Here is a 23,343-nt window from a genome sequence, read left to right as displayed (position 1 = left end):
ATAAAATATGGTACTCTCCAAGAATAACATGGTCTATTACATGCCCATAAAACCCTGACATTAGTAGTCTACTATGACAGGCCTACATATTCAAAAAAGCACTGTGGTAGGCTACTTTATTGTCGTTCAAACAATCAAAATATACCGGTGGATTTACGTATGACATTATCAATAATTTTGAGTAAAGCACACAGTTTAGACTAGAGTTTGAAAGAAAGAGCACTGAACTCTCTGTTCAAGCGAGTATGTTTCCACCCCAGTTTACGAGTTATTACGCAAAAGCAATACGGCTTGTGATTGGTCAAAATCTGCCATCCCTCTTTTGAAGGTAACTTATTAAAAGAGCCGATGGGCGGAGTCTCGCCTCGACTATATATTCAGTGGGTACAACCAAAGGTACCGGGTACGACTTTGTCCTTTTTTACAACATTAAGGAAGGGGACAACATCGCTGTAAAGTCCACAAGGCCCGCTCAAACATCACCAAAAAGGGAACTAAATACCGAAAATGTCTGCAAAAAAAGAAGGTGACGGTGGATGGAAGAGCTTTATCTGGAATTCTGACAAGAAGGAATTTTTAGGACGCACAGGCGGCAGTTGGTGTAAGTGTTCTCAAGATTGTTTCATGAGCGCCTCTTCTCTTGGATTAAACTAAGTTTTTCACCTTTATTAGATGTTAATATTGATATGTACCAACGTTAAAGACAGGAGAAACTGCTACAACGTGTTTCCAGACTTTGGAAAAGCTCAGCACCTGTTTGATCTGACTGACTGCGTCGTGACTTTCGTTTTCAAAGGGGAAAAACGCCTCGAGATGGCGCCTTGCTGTTATAACTAACGTTAGATTATCATATTTGAGATAACTTTATTCATATAAACAAAGCTAATAGATAAACAGTGTTCTAGTGCATTGAGTGTGTCGAAAGAATCGAGTCATAGTCATGTAACGTTAATAAAGGACTGTTCCGTGAATCATACGCGTGATGAGCCACAAGCTGGTGAATTAATGGCATCGACGGATGAATGGAAAAAATATGAAAACAGTGCTTTACACAAAATATGTTTATAGTTAATCAATTGTTTACTTGCATGTTAACGTTTAGGTCCATGCTGGGGGTGTTTGAAAAGAAGCAAGGTTATTTTGAAGGTCGTTATACGGATGTCAATTAATACTGTGTAGGAAATATACCAGTCAGCTAACGGTACATCTGAAATGGTCAGCAAGGACAATTTGCAATTTTCCAACCAATAAAACAGAAAATGTCATTTTGATCGTAGCTTTGTAAGCCATCAAAATGGTTTCAAAGTTACAACCTGCAGTGATCAGTTAATTTTACTTATATCAACTACTAAGACAATCGAGTTCAAACCAACAAATCGAGTAGAAATTATTGTGGCATGGATGGAAACAACATTTTCACAGTGAAGAGTAAAAAAAAATTTCAGTCATAGACAAAATGACATGAGCGTGTTTGTGCTGGTGATTTATTATCTTTCGTCAAGGTGACTCCAAATACGTTGTCTTGTTTAGATTATTGCCCACAGTTAGTAATATTGTAATTGCTTAATAATTGCTTATTTAGTTCTGATTCCTCTTCCTGCCTTCGTTGTAAATATCAGCTGAGTTTGCCATTTTAATAGGCATTTAAAGCTGGAGACTGAAGCTGATAGTTTTATTTTATTTGATCAGTTGTTAACATATGTGTCTATCTCTGCCCTCCTGAGAGAAGATTGACTTGTCTGTACATTTGCTGCACTTGCAAATGGCTGTTATTAAAAAGTTACATTATCCACTAACCACGCATTATAATAAAATGCTTTTTAAATTGAATAAGACTCGATAAGTAGTTTAAAACCAATGAAACGGACGGAAAGATCATGAAACAGGTTTGGGTTGAGTCTGACACATGTGGGAGTCCGTCACATGTAACGTTAGCTTAGCTCTCTCTGTGTGCTTGAAGTTTCATTCTAAAATGAATAGAAATGTCTGCTACACGTTTCGTAAAGTTTTCGTGAAATCGTAGACTTTAAATTAACGTGTTTATAGTTTGGTTAGATGAATTTGGCAAACGCGATACAAACAAACCGTACGGGTTGAGAGAGCAAGGAGATGCTAGCGGTAGAGGAAGTATTTTCACTGACGCATATTATTTCATTAGAGCCCGCATTATTCATTTAAAGAGGAGTTTTTGACTTTATTGTATCGATTTAACACCTTTCATTCTCTATTGCCGTCGGCGATAATTGTTTATGGAAAGTTGTCCATTTTTTCACTCGGGCTGCTGCGCGAAAATACTGTAACTGGAGACTACATGAAAATAAAATGTATTGTTACATGATTATTGGTTTTAGTGAAGCCTTAGATAGACCAATGAGAAGTGTAAGAGACTGAATGACATAGTTAACAGCCAATAGAGGCGTTGCGTTCACTGCTTTTCAATGTGCACAATGATTACTCTTACTCTTATTGAATGTGGGTTTAATAAGGTTCTAAACATCATAGTAGTTTAAAAACAGACATCCTATTATTTATAACCTCAGGGACAAGCTTCTATCTTTGCCCACTCTGAGAGTATGACACATAAAACTATTGTTTGTGGGACTGTATTCAAACTTGAATGTGTTTCCTGTAGATTTTAGAGGCGGCAAAGGTTTTAGTGCCAGGGCTGAAGGAAAGGAAGTGTAAGCTAACCCCATCATCCACACACACAGACAAACCGACCCTTGTGTTTGGTGGTGACTAGTTTGAAGTGGTTGTTGGGGGTCGCTTTCAATGAAGCCCACAGACTGGCACAGTAACTGACAGACAGGAATGTTATTCTGCAGGTCGCATTCTGTTGTTGCGTCACACAGACACTGGGATTTCTGTTGTCGCAGTTACTTCAGACAGGAACGTTTTGGTTGTTTCATGATTACTGGCAACTTTGCATAAAATGGCTGGGCTCAGAAGGTAGTTGGCTACCTCCGTTTGGAAAATTAGAATGGCCTAAGACCCACATTTTTGGCATGTTTGTGTTGGTATTTGGTATAATATTGGAAATATGTATTTTTTATGATCAGTAAATCAATAAATGTGCTAAAAAAAATCTCCATTATTATTTTTTTAAATAATATTTTAATTTAGTGTTTTCACAAGTCACTTATCTCAGTAGTAGGGCCCTATGAAATCCGTTTTATTTTTTCTCAAATTCCGTTTTATTTATTTTTTCAAATTCCATTTTTTTGGATTTATTTTTAGCCCTTTCGGATTCTTCGGATTTGCTTGTTTTCTTTTCACTTCTAAGCAGTATTGACCGTTAAATTCAGTTACACAAACTCACAATTCAGCTTTTTTATTTAAACTCTTAATATATTCAGCAAAGTACATTCAAAATTCTCCAAAATTAAGCCAAACCTTCAACAAATCTCTGTCCAAAAATAACAGTAACATGAAGGGAATAGTTACAAGGTAGGATTGATGAATATTAAATCAAAGATTAAATGCAGACATGCTGCAGGGAGACAGAAACATTGAAACAACGATGTGCCTGACAGAAAGCCAACACAATGACATTAAAACCACTTTTCCTAGAGTAAAAAATTCTTTATAACTACTTGCATACATCATTTATTCTTTCAAGCAGACATATTAACAAACATATTAAAGCTATTAACAAACAGTGAATGCTTTTCTCTTTTTCTTTTGTTGCTCGACACGGACCGCATTAGGTTTATTACCCACTGTCACTTTAAGACGTCGGATCATGTCCAATGACATGCGGATCCACTGATGCACATCCGATACACTCACAACTGTTTAAGACATTGCCGACATAGTTTACGTGAATACTCTCCAAAACGGACATTTAGACATAATGTTGTGTGTATTTGTCTATTTAGACACGAAAGAGAGCTCAATTCAGTACTCGCGCGCTGTATGGCTGCACGCTTCGGGTCGGGTGTGTGCGCACAGAAAACCGTACCGAATAGAGCTCTTTTTTGCATCATCACTCTTATTCAGATCGCCTGCTCTACTCATTCTCCCAGACTTTTACATTTTTAACGTTCTATTAGACCGCTGGTTAGATCAGCACGTTACAGTATACAAATGGACGCATCTACCACAAACGCAGCCCCCCTTAGCTCATCAGAAGCCACTCGCTTCGACATTTTTTTCCCTACGCGTGAACGTGAGGTCGTATGGTTACTAGGCAACATGTTTAACAATGCCATTTGGCTACGGTTTAGGTAGAGACCTTTCTACGTTTGTTGTTTTAAACTGAAAAATGATAAGGAAGTAAAAAACAATGTTTATTTAATATGTCAACAAAATATATGCAAATTCCGCGTGTATAAGAGAATTCCGTTTTCACGTGTAAATTCCGTGATTCCGTCCGCGTTTTCCGCATCATGGAAATCATAGGGCCCTACAGTAGTTTATATGTCACAATTCTGACTTTTTCTCACAATTGCGAGTAGGAAAATTATAAAGATTCTATAAAGACGGAATTGGAGATAACTCGTAGGGGAATCTTTTGGTACCTTATGATTCGATATAAATTGATTCTTGAGGTCATGATTCAATTAAAAAACGATTATCGATTTTGAATTCAATTTTGATTCGATATATGCATAGATTTGATTCTAGTTTCCCACTAAATTAAACGTGAATCTGTTTTTCTTCCCATTTTAGTCAACCCAATATTATTAAACAAATGCCATTTAAGCTGACTGCAATCATTACACACATGAATGGCATTCTCTGTAATAAAGCAAGGCAGGACATTTTACTTTATTTTGTTATCAAAAATAGGAACAATGAAGCAAATAACCAAAAATAGTACAAATAGGCCTACAGTAAAAAACAAAACAAAAAATTAAATAAACAAACAGCAACAGTTTATGAGGCTGCTGTCCCTTTAAGAATTAATCCACGGATCTAATATACTGTTACACATCCAATTTTCTCCTAGCCGTTTAAGTTTGCGTAGGACACAACAGACTGTTTTTACGTGAATACTCCACAAGATGTGCATTTTGATATAATTGTGTGTATTTGACCATGGAAACGCAATAAGCTGTGAAAGAAAACTGAATTTGGGATTGTGTCCATCAGCGCAAATACCACATTGAGTCCTTTTTTGGGGGTTTATTGTGATCAATAACACTCAAGTATAATACATCTCAATAAACCCAAGCTTTTAGTTCTATTATTAAAGGGTTAGTTCATCCAAAAATTAAATTTATGTCATTCATTACTCACCCTCATGTCATTCCAAACCCATAAGATCTTTGTTCATCTAGATATTTTTGATGAAATCTGAGAGCTTTCTGATCCTCCCCAAGACTGCAATGTTATCAACACTTTCAAGGCCCAGAAAGGCAGTAAAGACATCGTAATAATAGTCCATGTAACTACAGTGGTTCAACCTTATTATGAAGCATCTCTCTATCTAGAAGTTAAAGAAATGTCACACTTTAAAGAATAAATTTTTGAATTTGATTTGTGAATCAATACAAATCAGTAGAAGATAGAATCGCGATTCATGTGAATCGATTTTCCCCCACCCCTATTAACTCGCAATTCTGAGAAGACAATTCAGAATAGTAGAATATATACTTGCAATAGAATTGTGTGGTATAAACTCATATAAACTTTATTTCTCACAATTGTTAGTTCATAAACTTTATTTCTTGCAATTGTGAGTTTATATCTTGTGATTTACTTTTTTCTCAGAATTGTGAACTCACAGTTGTGGGTTATAAAGTCAGCAATTCTGAAGAAAAAAAGTCAGAATTGTGGGATAGAAAACTTTTAATTGCGAAAAAAATAGCTCCGAATTGTTAGATAAAAATTCGCAAGTAACCAAGCTTCCATAGCTTAGTCTTTGGTTCTTTGTTGCTTTAAAGCCACGATGAAATGGAAGTAGCGACAGATCTTATCTTCCGAATGTACATCAGAGTGAAATGGATGATTGTAGTTGCTAAATGGATGGAGGCAGATCTGAATGTGAGCTTGCAGTGGATTGTGTGAAAGGGGTCCAGCATTTCACCGGAAGATTGAGTTATGGCATTTTAATTTAAAAGTACTTGGTCAAACCAAATTTTTAAAAATGCAATGTGTGCATGGATGAGTCATTCACAGAAAAAACTATAACATGTAAAGAAAATACCAGATGAGGTGAATTTTTATGTCATGCCAATTTTGGATGCTCATTTTATGCCTCATCATACATAGGGTAAAGTTAAATGCTTTTCAAAATAATGTGGACTGAATGTGGATACATTTTAAACATTTGAGACCATGTTTACATTTGGTTTTGTGTTTGTAGAAACTGAATGCAATTTAATATATATATATTTGCTCTAAAACATCCCATTGATTTCATGCTATACGTTTTTCTTTGCAGTCAAAATCTTCAGCTTCTACGTTATCTTCTATGGCTGCTTGGCTGGAATTTTCATTGGCACCATCCAGGCCATGCTTCTGACTCTCAGCAACTACAAGCCCACATACCAGGACAGGGTTGCACCCCCAGGTAACAAACCAGAATGGTTGATGTTGAAGATATGACATGCCCAAAAGTGTTCAGAGTTTGGGTACTATTTGTACGTAAAAGCTCTGAGAGTGAATCACCAAACTGAAGAGATACAGGATGAACTATATGTACTTTAACGCTAATAGTTGTTTTGACTGGCATGATAAGTACCATATGCGACAGTGTTGGGAGAATGTTGTTGTGTAGTGGATGATTTTGACCTACTTTTGAAAGATGTTTTTTATGTCTTGTTCCACATTTTCAGTTTTGTTGTAAATCATTGTATTTTAAAGTGATATACCAGAAACGTTTGTTTGTCACCTGGTTGACAAGATTTTATAAGAGGGCTTGCCGTCACATGCTTTTAAAAGTAATTGAGGCAAAATGTTATTCTTTGCCATTGATATGGAAAAATGAATCTGTTTTTGGGACATTCTATTTTACACACATTCAAACTGTTCCATAACACTGGAAGTTAATTTTGCTTCTGTAAACCCTGACATTTCGGCGGCTCTAAAGGTCTGCCTGACCCTGGAGAGAATGAGTGGAGAATGGTAGGAGTGTGAGGGAGTAGAGGGAGAGACTCACACAGAAAGCCATTTTGACCTTCACACTCCCGGGCAGACTGACGCGGCTTCCCGTTTGGGTTCTAACAGCATTGTTGTTCCTCATCCACACACTTCGCATGTCTTTGAACTGGTATGTCTTGTAGTATTTTAGTCGAAGTTGATGTTATCAGCATTTGTGAGCTTAAACATACCTTTGAATTAGTTTACAACAGGCACAAAAAAGATTGTCTTGATATTGAACTTAGGCTAAAAATGGGGAAAAGAAACAGTGGAGAGCATTGTGCAGTTTCCATAATCCCTGTTAGGTTGCCCGTTGCTCCACTGCCAGCCATTCGCCACACCAGCCATGCCAGTGAATGTTTGCACAGGGCACACTCCCACCTTGGCATTACATTTAGCTGTATTCGTGAAGGCTCTGAACATAAATGCATCTGCCAAGAAGAGCCTTTTCCCCTTTAAGACAGGCGGCACTTGAATGCCAAAATCTAAAAAGAAACAACGTGAGTAGTAGGACTGAAGTGGAGATCACCATGGTGTGCAGCTATTTGCTACAAAGAAGGCAGGACATGCTGCCTGCGTTCAAGTCCCGCCTCCCTCTTAGGGGCTAAAAGTTTCCATTGTGTGACAGGAGCACGTGAAGTTGTGGAGAGGAGAAGGAGGGGGAAGGTTGGGAGACTTTCGCAAGCTCTTACCGGAGTCTTAAAAGTGAATTAAACAATGTCTATGTAACTCTCTCATGTGCAACAAGCCAGAAGCTCCTCTTTTACACCAGATGCAGCACATGCATGGAAGGTCATTCATTACCAGGCTGTTGAAACAAAAATTGGCATTACAGAAAATATAAGGTTTCCATTTGCTTGTTCTCCTCTGCTTACTCCGCTCACGCCACGCCCTGTTGTGGCCTTACGTTCGTGGTGGAAAATTACTGCCAAGCTGGGAATTTGAATAGCAAACTTCCATGACAATGAATGGACCTGGAATTCACAGCTCTCATAGCTGGAGGGAAAATCACTCTTGTAAATGTTCACGAAACCAGTTGCTTGGGCCACATTTAACCTCTCCATTTTATTTACAGGCTTATCACACTCCCCACGCCCGGAAAAAGCGGAGCTCAGCTTTTCTATGTCGAACAAAGACAGTTACTCTGCATATGTGGATAATATCGAAAACTTTCTGAAACCCTACCATAAGGACAACCAGACTGATGACAAATTTGAAGATTGCGGAGGTACGATAAGTATTACACATCTCAAAAACCCAAGCTTTTAGTTCTATTATTAAAGGGTTAGTTCGTCCAAAAATTAAATTTATGTCATTAATTACTCGCACTCATGTCATTCCAAACCCGTAAGACCTTCGCTCATCTAAGATATTTTTGATGAAATCTGAGAGCTTTCTGATCCTCCCCAAAGACTGCAATGTTATCACCATTTTCAAGGCCCTGAAAACCAGTAAAGACAGTTAAAATAGTCCATGTGACCACAGTGGTTCAACCTTATTGTTATAAAGCGACGGCCCACAATAATACTTTTTGTGTGCAACCCCCCAACCCCCAAAACAACAACTTTGTTCAACAATTTCTTCTCTTCCATGTCAGTCTCTGACACTGTTCACGTAGTAAACGCACTGCAGCGCTTCTGGGTTCTTCGTCAGATCTCCGGCTCGGTATTGGCCGGCTCCTGCGTCAGCATCACACGCATGTGTCGTGTTGCTAATGTGATCCGAGTCAGAGTGACACGAAGAGAAATTGTTGAAAAAAGTTATTTTTGTTTGTTTTTTGTGCACAAAAAGTATTCTTGTCTTGTCATAAACTTAAGGTTGAACCACTGTAGTCACATGGACTATTTTAGCGATGTCTTTACTACCTTTCTGGGATTTCATTGAAAATATCTTCATTTGTGTGGCGAAGATGAAGGTCCTTACAGGTTTGGATTGACATGAGGGTGAGTAATTAATGACAGAATTTAATTTTTGGGTGAACTAACCCTTTAAGTAGGTCAGCTAAAAAGGGTTCAGTCCAGGAAGTGACCTCCTACATCACTCTCCAGCTCTGTCAAATGATAATCATTCACAAGTCAACAGTTCAGGATTTATTTGACCCATGTTGCTGTCCTGCATGCCTGTGCACTGTTGTAGTAATGCCAAGCAAATAGAGTTGTATTATTCACTAATAAGCCTTAATGCGTTTCATGTTTAGAAACACCCCAAACCTATAAGGATCGTGGAGAACTGGAGAGCTCTGATGGCATAAGGAAGGCCTGCCGCTTCCAAAGAAGTCTGCTGAAGGAATGCTCAGGCGAAAATGACAAATCATATGGCTTCAGTGAAGGCAAGCCCTGCCTCATCGTTAAACTCAATAGAATTGTGTTCTTCAAGCCACGGGTGAGTTATCCAAGATAAGCAGGATGTAGAAAAATAAGCATTTTATTTTGTCATTCAAGATTATCTGGTCAATATTATTTTGCCATTTATAGGTCAATTGCTTTTTTAGCCTGAGGCAACATTTACCTTAATGTTGGGATTGTATCATACTGCCAATCTCTCTCTCCTCAGACTCCAGCTTCCAATGACAGCATCCCTGAGGCAGTCCGCCCTAACTTTCAGAACAATCTGATCCCAATCCACTGCTCAAGCAAGGTACGAAATGCTTAACACATCTTGGTAAAATAGCATTCTTGTGTAGAGATGCACAATATATTGGGAACATATTGGTTAATGTCTGATTTTAGAGATTTTCTTTTTATTATTGTGCATGCATTTATAATATCGTCTATAGCACAATTATTACAAGTATGTGCCAGAATGGCATTATCAGTGCATTCCTACTCTTTTGCCAGTCAAGTGTTAAAGGTATAGTTCACCCAAAAAAATAAAATTCTGTCATTTACTCACCTTCAAGTTGTTCCAAACCTGTATGAATTTCTGTCTTCAGCTGAACAAAAGATATTTTGAAGAATGTCGGTAACCAAACAGTTGTTATTTCCCCCCCATACTATGGAAGTCAATGGGGCCCAACATATGTTTGGTTACCCATATTCTTCAAAATATTTATTTTATTTTGTGTTCAGTAGAAGAAAGAAATTCAGGTTTGGAGGGTGAATAAATGATGACAGAATTTTTATTTTTGGAGAAACTATCCCTTTAAGGCCCATGACACCAAGGCAACTGTAATGTTTAAATTATCAATCTAATTCTGTGAGAAAAGGGAAGTCCACACTACAACTATAAAGATAATGACTTCGTTGGAATCATTTTTAAATAGATTTTTTCAAGCTGATGAATGATTGAATGAAAAACATTGACAGCCAATCAGAATCCAGTCTAAAAGGCTTGCACATTTAAAGCAGCAGACGACAGAACTGTGCACGCTTATAATAATCCGTTGGTGTGGACGCTACTTAAGCTATGGTCCTTGGTGTGAACAGGCCTTTATCAAAGAAATATACACAGTGATGTTAAACTCAATGTGCCATAGTGCTCCAGTGAATGATCTAACACGAGTAATGCTTGTCAACAGAGAGAAGAGGAAGCAGATAAGCTCGGACCGATCGATTACTTTGGGCTGGGTACTGGTTTCCCCCTCCAGTATTATCCTTACTACGGCAAGCTGCTACAGCCCCACTACCTCCAGCCTCTGGTGGCCATCAAGTTCCACAACATCACGAAGGATATGGACATGCGCATAGAGTGTAAAGTATACGGAGAGAACATCTATTACAACGAGAAGGACCGTTCTCAGGGACGTTTTGACATCAAAATCACCATCAAGTCATGACCTTAGCTATGAAAATAGCACTTTTATTCTGCCCATTTCAAAACACAGTAATTTAGATGAATAAACAAAGATGAGTACACATTTAATTGGAAGCAACAACAACTAGTCTTGAACAAACTTTCACAACATACGGGACCTACACTTAATCTGTACGCTTTACACTAGCTTTCTCTGCATGTCTAGGGTTAGAATGTAAATTACAGGAAGAGTAGCAATAGCAAAGTATTTATTCTACTGTAAATGAGAATATTCCGTGAGCCATGGGACGTTCATTTATTACTGTACATTATAATTCCACTACTGATGTAGCGAGCAGTGTTTCTGTCCCCTGAGTATTTCTGCCTAGTGTGGTCTCTTTATATTTTATGGAGTGTGCAGTGCAGTAGTCGCATACAATGGTCCTTTCCAAGCCATGTTGTAATTTCTGTTGTCTTATGTGAGAAAGACTTAGCGGTCCAAGGTGTGTGTGTGTGTATGAGAGAGAGAGGTTGAGTGTGAATGTGCGTATTCGTCTACTTAAAAACTGAAAATACTGGCATGGTACGCTCTGAACTCCCCAGGTCTGTGTGTGTGTGTGTAAGTGACTGCACTCCGTTCAAACCTTTTTTTCCTTTTTCTTTGCATCTTTTGTTTTTCATTGATTGTGGGGAATGTTTTTACATCACCTTTTGGCTTTTTATTTGATCTTGCAATTTGGGAAATTGGGGCTTATGAAAATTATGTGTAAGGCTTTTATTTTTCTTTACTATTAAGTGTAGAACTGTGTGTCTAGTGTGGAGGACTGAAGTGGCCAGTGGTCACCATAGCAACTCAGTGCTTTTGATTATTTTTTTTTTGTTCTGGAGACATCACATGCTGTGGTGTTACTTTCTAATGAATGTTTTTGCCATTTTCATGGTGGAAGAATTTTATATTTATGCAGTTGTACAATTTTTTTTCAGCAGGAGAGAGTGTAATGTATGAATCCAAATACCAAAGTCACTGGTCAAAAGTTAGAAACTTATCAGATGCAAAGCAGTACCCCATGTAATAGGATATTTTGTTTGTGTTTAAAGTTCTTAAAAGTCATTGTTGGACATCAGAACACTTGTCAAAAGAGTTGCATTTGCTCTTGTAATGTTATTTAAATCTGGGTAAGACCTAAGAAGAAATAAATGGACAGACAACTGAGGCGTTGTTAAAGTGGTCTTTATTTAAATAACAGCCGGATGGACATCTCTCACAGTTGCTTCACCCATCTAAAATCTTAAAGAAATACTGAACCTGCAAAACAGAAATTCCCACAATTCAGTCCAATCTTCCTCCAAAAGACAATAGTTATCCCAAATATCACACTATGTACCCTACACTCTTAAAAATAAAGGTTCAAAAAGGAAGTTTTCACAGAAATAACCATTTGTGGTTCCCCAAAGAACCTTTCAGTTAAATGTTCTTAAAAGTGCCATTTTAACATCAAAGACATCTAAAATAACTTTTTTTCTACTCTAAAGAAGCTTTTATAGAATGAAAAGATTCCATAGATGTTAAAGGCTCTTCGTGGAACCATAGAAGCCAATAAAGAAGTATTATTTTTATGTACAGTGTACTGTCTAGTGCAGGGACAGGCAATTTCTGTCCTGCAGAGTCTAGTTCCAACCCTGATAAAAACTCACCTGCCAGTAGCTTACTAGTAATGTCCTCAAGACATTGATTATCTGGTTCAGGTGTGTTTGATTAATGTTGGAACTAAACTCTGCAGGACAGTGGACCGACGTTGCCCAATCCTGATTTAGTGTATGAATTTAATAAGGTTAATTGTTCATCCAACAAAGGAGTCTGAAAGCCCCACTGCTACGTAATAAAAAGCTGCGACAGTTGAGTGCATAAAGTGTCCAAACATTCAACAGGCATAGAATAGTGGATAAGTACATGAATTTGCACACACCTAAATAGAACATCTAAAAAATTATAAAGCCCATCATAATAGATAAACCTGCATTAATCTGTGATGCACTTTTAGCACTTCATCAGGCCTCGGCATCAGCTCGCCAGCTTGTTTTACTTTCAAACAATTGACTTTCCCTTGAATTGTGCCTGTTACGGCAGCCGGTGTCTGTGCTGGGCCTTTTGTGAGGCCTGAGCTCTTGGAATGTCATGGCTGAGTCGGTCAGCAGGCAAATGATTAACAAGGGGCGATTTGTGCTGGGAGGCAGGACAGATCAGGAGTTGTGCACAACAATGACGTCCACCGAGCCAAACCCACTCCCTGGCATAACAAAGCCTTTTTTTCCCTTCTACTAAAACCGACTCTATCCGCCTCCATCCCTTCCTGTGAGACACGCTGGGCTGTAGGTCTGCCTCAACCCACTGCGCACAGTCATGAGACCTGGATGCCATTTTGTTCTGGGGTTCATTAGCATTTGTGGGATCCAGAAATATTTTTGATGGCAAACAAACATCCTCAAAGCGAGTAAAACGTGGCCGAAGACAAAACGTGACTGTGTCTCTTGCATAACATTGAGTTTAAATGGGATTTGCATGAGCTCACCTCCAGAATCCCATCCTCTGGTAGGTCTGTGCAGTGAAGGCCATTCTGCAATTTGTTTTTGCCGTAGAGCGCTCGTAAAGTGGTGGGCCGAAGGTGGCGTGCAATTTCCTGTATGGAAACAAAACGTATAAGGTGACAACAGCTTTGTGATGGGTAAGTTTGTTAGAGCCATGGAGCACATGCTTTGAAACAGTGTTTCCTTTGGATAAAAGAACAGGTGATGATGCATGTGTTGTGATGGTCACTCATGCCCAATGCTGCTGCGAGATCAAATAACATCACATTCTATCCTGGGCATCAGGTTACTCGCATGTGCTTGTTCATGTCACTCAAACAGATCACTGCAACATCAGCTACCTAAATAGTTCTATGTCAGAGTCACACAAAACTTAAAGGGGAACTCGGCAACTCAACCATTTCTTTGCTGATTTTCACTTTTGTTGTCGCATATTTTCTCAACGAGCTCCCCCTACAGCTGTGAGACGCATATTTCACAACACTGTCGTAAAAAAACTTACTTGCGGCACCCTCCTCCTCCTTTCCACCTCTGCTCATGTGCATTTGTTATTATTGGAGCTATGTCTACCGAGGTGGGTAATACATCATACACACTGAGGGCAGCGTGTGTGTTTATGTCGAATTGCCGTAAAGCAGTTCGCGTTTCTCGCTTGTTGTCGCTTCTCACGAGACTTTCTATTTCCAATTTACCTGGACGTTAGTCCCCATGTTGCAAGGTTGGTTTTCTGCCTGGGAACGTTGGGGGGAGCGGGGAAAGTCACCATTCTCACCGGAACAGGTTATTTAACCATCCAAATGATTTCTAGACGGTTTTATTAAGTTGAAATAGTTGCCAAGTTCCCCTTTAACTTTCAACTTATACTTGATTGGAAATTTTTAGGCTAGCATTAAAATGATCGATATATTGGTACGATACTGTATATTTAATTTTTCGTGCCATTTTTACACTTAGATTATCTTTATCCTTTACATTTAGATTATTTTTGCCGTCATCTAACGCTCACTTAAAGTCGGTATGAAATCAAAACATTTTTTGTTTTTATGGAATATTGCAGTATTTATTATAGTGTAAATAGCACATCATTATTTTTTAAATTCATGTATGCAACATCTATTCTCTGATGACGTGTTTACTGACACGAGGGTGGAATCAACCTGTCACTTATGACATCACAGCAAACCACAATGATCCAATCAATTCCCAATGGACAAAATCAAGTCCCGCCTTGCATTCTTTTCTTGTTTGGTAAGCCTTTTAACTCGGATATACGTCACAATAAGAAAAAAAAGACTATCGCAGCAACCGCTTCATCCTGACTCTAATCTTTAATAATTTAATTACACTGTTAAATGTCACCTTTAGCAAATCTCGAAATGAATATCCATTTTTGTACTGGACATTATAAAATTGTGATGGCTAACTTCACTTGTAACACTGGAACAAGAATGATTGATTTTAGTTTTTAGTGTTTTATTTTTTAATTATATTGACAAAGAACTATAGATTTTTTTTATTGGTCATTTAACAGTTTTCACTGTCAGAAAAAAAAAAATTGCAAAAATTTATAACCACTAAAATGTAGATATTTCATTAGAATAGTATTATGTAATTGTGCTATGTACATGTAATATGTTCTACTATGAACCTTTTAGGTCTTAATAAGTTATGACTTCTTTCAAAGATATAGCCATAATATAAAAATAATTGTGTTTATCTGTGTTGGACAGAATTTAAATACCAGTGCAATCCAGATTTGTGACATTATTTGTGTGAAACACAACCAGCATTTATTTTCTCTGGTCAAGCTCATCTCAACCTGATATTAACACCAGTCTGGCAGAGAACAGGCTGCTCAGCATTCTAGGCATGCTGTCATCTAGCAAAAAAACAAAAACAAAAAAAAAACAGCCAAACGGTAACAGAGGAATACAAGAGATACGAAAGTCCCACATAAAGACCAACAAAATAGGACTGATTGAGTGTAACAGTACGAGCAATTTTAAAAATATATGATCACCTTTACAAAGATGCACAAATGTTAAACAAATACTCCTCCCCTGCCATTACAGCCTGACAGAAGTTCAAGGGGTCTTGGCTGAGTTTAATTTGAGTTTATATTTCAATGCCCTTTCAGCAGAATGTTGGACTAATACCAGGTCTTGACGTTCAATTCAAGCTCACATGTGCTTCTCATTCAGAGCTCAGATGGCCAACTGGCTAAGGCTAAAATGGAACGTGATGAAATGAAATCTTCCTGAGGACACAAGCCCCTGCGGCTCTACTGTCCTCTGCTAATCTCTACCAGTAGGAAATCTAACTCCCAATCTCTGCCCATGGGGGATGGGTTATCTAAATGTAAATAAATTGGGTTTCCTTAGCCACACCCATCTTGTCACCTCCATTTTGATCTCTGGATTTCCATTTCAGTGGCCTGGAACCTGTTGAAGAGCACACAGTTTAAATAAAGAGTGAGTATTAAGCGACCACCCATTGTCATGAGAGAAAGTCTCAGGCAAAATTAGTGTTTTGGTTCAAATAAAGACAGCGCTGTAACATGTGATTTCCTTTCTTAAGCTTTGGCATATTTAGAGACTCTTGCTGGTTAGTTATTATCCTTATCTTGTTGACATTGAAAAAGTACATGAAGGCAATCCTTTCTTTAGCTTTATCTAGATATGATGTCTGCTTTGTGATTCATTCAAAACAAGTTTGGGGTCGGTATGAAAACGCCTGAAGTGAGAAATATTAATAAAATAATTGTTTTCTATTTTAATATATTTTAAATTGTAATTTATTCCTGTGATGGCAAAGCTGAATTTTTAGCAACCATTACTCCAGTCTTCAGTGTCACATGATCCTTCAGAAATCATTCTATGCTGATTTGGTCCTCAAAAAACATTTCTTATTATAAATGTTGAAAACAGTTGTGCAGCTTAATTTTTTAAAGGATTCTTTGTTGAATAGAACACTCAAAAGAACAGAATTTATTTGAAATAGAAATATTTACAAATGAGTCACATTGATTTAATGAATAAAAAGCTGAATTACTTTCACAAAAAAAAAAATAATTCCTAACCCCAAAATTCGAATGGTATTGTAGGTTTCATCGGAACATTTATCTTAACCAAGCTTAATCAGCTGATTTACTTTTTTTTAAATAGACAAATTATTGTTTTAGTCTGACTGGAATTGGACTTTTAAAGTGCGTGTAAATGCACTTATTCATCAAACACACATAGATATGCTCACAGTAAGGCACATTTTGAGTGCTGGGACAATTCCTGGCAAAACTGGTCTCACTATAATTGCGTTAGTTACCCATAAGTGACCTGGAGCCGCTGAGCTTAATGTCACTGTAATGAGTCCTGTCAAGCCCAAACACTGATGGTTCTACACAAACAACAGGCTAGGATTAGGAACAAACGAGCTAAGGGAGTTCATTTCGCCTCTCACTGCCTCTTTGTCTCATGGAACTCCTATGGGGAAATTGCTTTAATCAGCACGTTTGTATGACTAAGATATCCATGTTGGTGATATCCATTTCTAACGGCCGCTGTTTGACGTCAGCATTCATAGTGTGCGTGTGTTCCCATTCTAAAAAGAGCCGCTGCCAGACATACTGCATATACAAACTAAACCTCCCACACCCCACTACACAGAACATAAAGAGAATGTCAATAGAGAGGACACACTGACATAACACTACTGTCTATGTAGACTCGAGTTGAAAAAAACGTTACCTCACAAACCCAGCTCTCGCTGTTCGCTGATAAAATGGGGCCCGTATTCAGAGAGACATCTCAGTCTTAGAGTCAAGTGACATGACTTAACGTCTGAGTATATGGATATCTCACTCTCAGTGCCATTTAAAAGTATTTGGCAATCATCACAAATTATTGAAAAATAAAATAACGGTAATTTAGAGGGACAAATTCACACTAGATGGGTAAACTAGCATTAATTGGTAAAATGGGTGAAAGACAATCTGGGTGTATAGCTTGTGTTAGAAGAGTGTACTGTTCCAGACTTAAACTTCTCACATTTAACCCTTTATGTGCCTGCTGTTTAGAATGGCAGCTGACCCTATTGGCTCCAAAAGTTAATGAACACTGATGAAAATGTTTTTTCATACATTTTTATTTCTCTCAATCTTTCAGAAACATTAAACCATTTTGAATAATCTATGAATTTCTGATTTTTTGTGTAGTCTCAGACATTTAATTGACACTGACTAAAGCTGATCACAAGGTCAGATTTTTTTTGTTTCCTGGGTACGTCAATGGGCACTTATTTTACCTGTCTGTAAACACAGCCATGTTTATTAAATGAGGCTCATTCTTCACACCCCATCCATCAAGGCTCTCACTTCACAGCTATCAAAAGTCAATGTGCTAATCTGCCTGGTGTATGTTAATTAACAAGTAACAGTTTCAAGCCACTCTTGAAGACCTTTTGTAATCCCAAACAAGCCAAAATGTGTCTTTCTACACAAATCACCAACACATGTAAATATCAAACCAATCCCTATTTCTATACTGTAATTAAACATAATTAAACCAATTTAAAATACCAAAAATCATGTAAAATAGCATAAAGTCAATTTGGTTTCAACAGAGTTTTCTGAGATATCAAGTTTTTGGTTCAAGCTTGTTAGGCAACCACAAGATCCTGTCTTTTTCTCCTACTTGATAATTTTGTCTAGCAAATGTTCAGATATACAGTAAATGCACGCAAGTAGGTACACTTCTCACTGAGCGGCATGAAACGCTATGGAAAAGTTAGGCTTGTGCACATTTAAATAGCCTTGGAGCAAAAAATTAACTGTTACCTTTAGTCCCACATGAGTGATGTAAGACCTTGAGAATTAGTGACATCACAATTGTGCTTTCACTATTGTGTTGTCAAAGAAAACACTTCACCACAAGTGGTGGCAAGAGAATTGTCCATGTAATTAGCATAATTGAAGTCATTTGAATAAGAAGCAAAGGCAAATGGCAACCAAGTGTTTTTTTGGAGAATTTTCTTGGGCGAAATCCTGTCATTTAAATAAGGATACATGCAACTGAGAATTTCATGTGAAAGCAAAATATTTCCCAACGCCAATTTTGCAACAGGTTCAAGTTAGTCACTCGAATTCGCCGCATTGACCAACAGAAAGCTGCTTGGGTTGAAAGTGGCCAAATGAAAGATTGTTAGCTGCAATATGTTGGTATTTGGAATTGGTTTTAAATAATTTAAGCCAAGGGTGAATAAAGGCTTTTTTTTATTTCTTAACCCTGAGTGCCTTGGCTTTAAATGTTTGGTTTCTTTTCATGGGTTGAAAGTGACTTTTGTATGAGCTGTGCTTCATACATTGCGAGACTATTGACAATAGATCTTTTTGCCCACAAATTTTTGCTTAAAACGTTGCTGATGTGAATGCACCTTAAGGCGTGACAACAAAGGCTACAGTGTTAAGCTAGAGTCAATGTAGGACAAAAAGTTTGTGTGGTGATATATAGCCTAAACAATTTGTTTTTGTCCTTTATGATCAAAAATAAACCAAAGCAGACTCTTAATGTTAGTAAAATAGAGGGAGTAGATCTGCACTAATTTGATACCAGATGACGGGCAGATTGTCCGAGGCAGTTCCAGATCAGTCCCGATCACATGGCTCACTCACTCCCTGTTTCTGGTGCCACTCTGATGTAAGAAGGGCCTTAATTAAGCAGCAGTCGATGCTGTAGGACGACACTGGAGCCTCCTAAGAGAGCACCGCCATGGTAACTACAGGTCTCCACGGCCCTGACTTTATGCCCACTTACTTACAGCACTGACACATGCTAGCACTTAGCACTATTCGAGATCACAATTAAACCCTTACTGATTGAATAATCAAACAATCTAAATGAACAATTTGCAATAAAACAGGAAATGTACATGGGCAGATGCTGTTACAGAGCTAATTATTCTGCCATGGGAAGTTTTTAAAAAATGCAACAGCTCTCACTAGAAACACTACACCCTTTTTTAAACAGGCTTTTGTACAAACATAAGATAACCATCTATAGCACATTCTGTTATTTGTACTTGAGTGCTTCATGCCTTGTCAAATACCCTAATCCAGGAAAAACCTTACTGTTACTAATTGCCTTTGCTTTTTATTTGCAGGCTATAACATGTTGGTCTGTCATATTTTCTCACAGACAGATCTAACAGGGCCGTACAGAAGACCCATGAGACAACAGTGTCAATTGTGCTTTGTTTCTCTGTGTAGCAGACAACACAGAGAACTTGACTAACACAGAGCCATACTAGAACAAGAACACTAGATTAGCAAGATCCTAATAAAACTGAGCACTGGGCACTTAAACACAAACTTGACCTTACACTGTACAGCTGTATTAAAGACTGAATTCTACCTCCACAACCATTGTTTACTTTTGATACATTTGGAGGACATGGATAAGCAAAATGCTCTTGTCTAAAGTAGGCAAACACTGTGTGCAAACATCTAATACTTCATCTTATCTCCATTGTCTGTGAAAAATCAGGCAGAGTTACATTCCCACTGTATAGGTTTACCATGTTACAAGTTACCTTCGTTTCCAAGTGGAGGTTTAGTTACGGTATTTTGGAACCAGGAGTTGAAAGCCAGTCAGTCATTGACAGGCATTCAGTTGAACTTTGTCAGTTGATACGATCTGTCGGCACAATACATTATTCATGAACTCCAACACCATATGAGACTTAAGCACAACTAAGAGAACAGGATCTTGGTGCGTTGTCACACCGAAAACAAATGGCTAATTTCTTCTGTACAATCATGGACCAAAGTCAGCCTTGAAGCTAATTAAGTTCAAACAGACTCATGCAGATTGAATGCAGAAAGGCAGACAATAACAGCAGGTATTAACACAGAACCTGGAGGATTCTTTTGTGAGCTTGGTCTGTTCTAATAACAAAGCAGAATGCAACTTCACACATTTGGAAACAACCTCGTACAAGGAAGTTTTGTCTAGAAAGACATTGTTTCCTTGTGTACACAGACCCTTGAGTCAAAGAATCTGGTTACACTGAACAATACTGTCAAATCAAGGAATGAGAAAGTTAAAATCTCCCATCAATTGACTTGAGTTCACATCTTAAAGCCAACAGGATCAGCCATGATGCATTTTTTCACTAACTTCACACATATCTCCTTGCTCTTTTACACTTCTATCAACATGATGAAGAGATCTGTAATATAAAGGTACTGGAGAGGAGCAGTGTTCCACAGCTGATATCATCCCTGAATACAGCAGTACTAAACAACAAATAGGTCAGAAAGACCAAAAGTGTTCAGAAACAAAATTCTTAAAAAAAAATATTGGTAATAAAAAACCTTTACATTGACCTTGACCTGACCTAAGACTGTCCTAAAATGAGATTCGACAACGGAAATGTCCAAAGTTGGGACATTAAAGTCTGATTTATGACCAATGTAAAATCTCATAGGTTGCATTGTTAAGGTAGAACTTGCAGTAATCTGCAGAGAAGCTCCACAGCAGTCTCAAAAACGTTGCAATATTTTTTTATATAATTCATTTGGATTGCTTGAAAAGGTAATGTCTCTAGGTTTCAAAGGGATTTTTTTTATCCAAATCATTTGTAGCATACAAACCATTTATTAGGGAGGCAGAACTATAAAATTATGGCCAATAACTGAAAACCATTAACATTAAAATATTTATGACAACCAATAAATGGCCCAAATACATTAAAAATTAAAAACTAAAATGCTTTTCAAGTTATTTTAATTGCTATAAGTGAATTTAGGCAATCATAATGTACAATAATAAAAAAGGATGTTACTTTTGAGACTTGCCAAAGATTACATTAACAGTGTTATTAAATCATCAGTGTTTTTAAAGATCATCTTTAATTAAGTAAACGTTAGATGACAGCAAACTGTTGGGAAATGAACAATTAAATATTCAATATCAACTGATGCCTATAATTAAAAAAAAAGAATCCATTGGCCAATAGCTGATATGGTACTGAAATACTGTTCATTCCAACTATTTATTTTAGTTTTTATTGTCTTTTAATTGAATTTTTTAGTAGTAGTAGTATAAATTTGTAATATAGGCCAAAACATAAAAAAACTGGGCATGCACTGATATTAAAATTATAACCACAACCAATAAGCTGATAATTGTTCTAAAGGACAAAACAAGGTCTGACTGATCTCATGTCTTCTTTACAGGGCCTGATGCTACACTAGGACACAAAGTGGTCCAAAATTAGCTAAATTCTGCCAAAGAAGCATGTGTTCTCAGGTTAAATTTTAATGTTTCTGACATAATGTTAGACGCACGTTCTATTCTTGTTTCCCACCATACGATGGACCATGCTGTGGTACTGCTCCCTTATAAATAAACTTTACAAGGCAACTCTCATGGTCCTTTTCATTTCACTACCATTTGGTAAGGCATTAAACGACTATAAAGTGTGTTCGGCAGTGGGAAAAGCTTAGAGGTGTGGAGGTCACCAGAAAAGAAAAGTGGTTAATGAAGCATGTTGAATCTAGACTGACTAATCACGTCATCAAACACTGACCCTTTCCCCCTAAAATCCATCATACGGATCTCCAAACTCTGCAACAGAACATGACATTAAAGCTGACTTGCGCTCGGAAAACTTTATGATGCTCTCATAAAACTTTACACATTCCAACCCGAATTAATGTAATCTTTGTGTTTGCACAGGATTTTGAAACTTTCGGCTGAAATGAAAGAAAAACACGCCTGCCTTCAGACTCAAACAGCGATAAAGAGTATTATCCTCTCTTTATGAACTACAACTAATCCTTCACAAACAATGCTGAAATATTTCTCCCCTTCTTTTGTTCACACAATCCTGGAGTCTCAAAGTGTTAATGGTTTATCCTTATATCCGCCTCAATTTGGTCTTTCTGCATTTTGGTCCAGCAATGTAATCTTAAGGATTGCTGAAGCCAAGGACAGGGGTTCCAAAACTTTTCCATTCCAAGACCCACCTAGACAAGTATAATCTATTTTAAGACCCACTGAAATATTTGGGATGGGGGAGGGGTGTCAGAAGTACTGTAAACTTAATCTTAATCAAACATTTAATCGAGTATTTAAAAATAATCATTTTATTTTATAGTACAACCGTAAAATTTCAATACTAAAATTTACATTTTAATTTCTTCATTTAAGGACATTAAAGAGTATATGAAATATGTCCATAAAAATTGAAATACGCTCGCTCTGTGTGTTTTTTAAAGTGTTCAGCGCAGTGCCATATCACCTTCACCGACTATTGCATGGCAGATACATATTAAACATTTAACAATATAGTATCATAAGTTCAACACGTACAGAACAGACATGAAACCGCCTTTCATGACATTGAATATTTTGGTGTAATGCAATCTCATGCAGAATACTTTGACTTCGAAACGGCGCATATATTTATATTTACATTGTTAAATGACACCTTTTGCAATTTGAAATAGGTAATGTCTCGGTTTCTAATGTTGGTATATCGTGAAGCCCTAGACTACACTGCTTGTGTCTAAGTGTGTCATTCACTGAAACGCAAATTTAGCTGCTGCAACCCAGTTTGAAAACCCCTGGTCTAGGAGACACCAACAAATATGTCAGCATGCGCACATCTTTGAAAAACGTTTAGTTAGGTTTGTCGGCACTAGATGCTTGTGATCAAAACAAGATTGCTTCCATTACAATTGATGAAGCGGTCTGTGGTGCACCTTCAGTTGACACTACTCCAGCCACTTTGTTTTGCCTGTTCATCTGAAATAAATCTGGTCATCAACACAAAACATAACTGTGCATATCACAAGACTATCTAGCAAACATTCATTGTACGAACATTCCCTGAATCCAAACAATAAACATTAGAATGACTGTTCAAAGGCCTTACAACTCG

General features: G+C 37.6%; 2 protein-coding genes across 4 annotated transcripts in view; one reads left to right on the top strand and one right to left on the bottom strand.

Annotated features, from left to right (window-relative positions):
* The first annotated feature begins 357 nt into the window (after nt 1–357).
* Nucleotides 358–12,031, top strand: atp1b1a (ATPase Na+/K+ transporting subunit beta 1a). Its single transcript, XM_077198846.1, has 6 exons — nt 358–601; nt 6,389–6,517; nt 8,162–8,314; nt 9,284–9,468; nt 9,640–9,723; nt 10,604–12,031. Exons 1-6 carry the CDS (start codon nt 508–510, stop codon nt 10,859–10,861), a joined length of 903 nt encoding a protein of 300 aa, XP_077054961.1. The 5' UTR covers nt 358–507; the 3' UTR covers nt 10,862–12,031.
* A 2-nt stretch (nt 12,032–12,033) lies between these two features.
* The window catches only part of nme7 (NME/NM23 family member 7), a 39,983-nt gene continuing 28,673 nt past the window's right edge, over nt 12,034–23,343 (bottom strand). For all 3 annotated transcript variants that reach the window (XM_077198839.1, XM_077198840.1, XM_077198841.1), the window contains exons 11-12: nt 13,389–13,496; nt 12,034–12,124 (exon numbers count right to left, since the gene is read on the bottom strand). In XM_077198839.1, coding sequence (XP_077054954.1) covers nt 12,092–12,124; nt 13,389–13,496 — 141 coding nt within the window. In that variant the 3' untranslated portion in view covers nt 12,034–12,091. The remainder of the gene's footprint in view (nt 12,125–13,388; nt 13,497–23,343) is intronic.

The sequence above is a fragment of the Siphateles boraxobius genome, unplaced genomic scaffold (assembly GCF_051911475.1).
Source record: "Siphateles boraxobius isolate OS27281-9 unplaced genomic scaffold, OSU_SipBor_1 41, whole genome shotgun sequence".
NCBI lineage: Eukaryota > Metazoa > Chordata > Actinopteri > Cypriniformes > Leuciscidae > Siphateles > Siphateles boraxobius.
Note: the sequence above shows the minus strand (reverse complement) of the source record. Positions and strands in the feature narration are given on the sequence as shown.

Bases quoted from the DNA above. Each gene is read 5' to 3' on its own strand.
- atp1b1a (XM_077198846.1), top strand. From the start codon at position 508: ATGTCTGCAAAAAAAGAAGGTGACGGTGGATGGAAGAGCTTTATCTGG. The intron at 6,518-8,161 runs GTAACAAACCAG...TTTTATTTACAG, and splicing joins GGACAGGGTTGCACCCCCAG to GCTTATCACACTCCCCACGC. The intron at 9,469-9,639 runs GTGAGTTATCCA...CTCTCTCCTCAG, and splicing joins TTGTGTTCTTCAAGCCACGG to ACTCCAGCTTCCAATGACAG.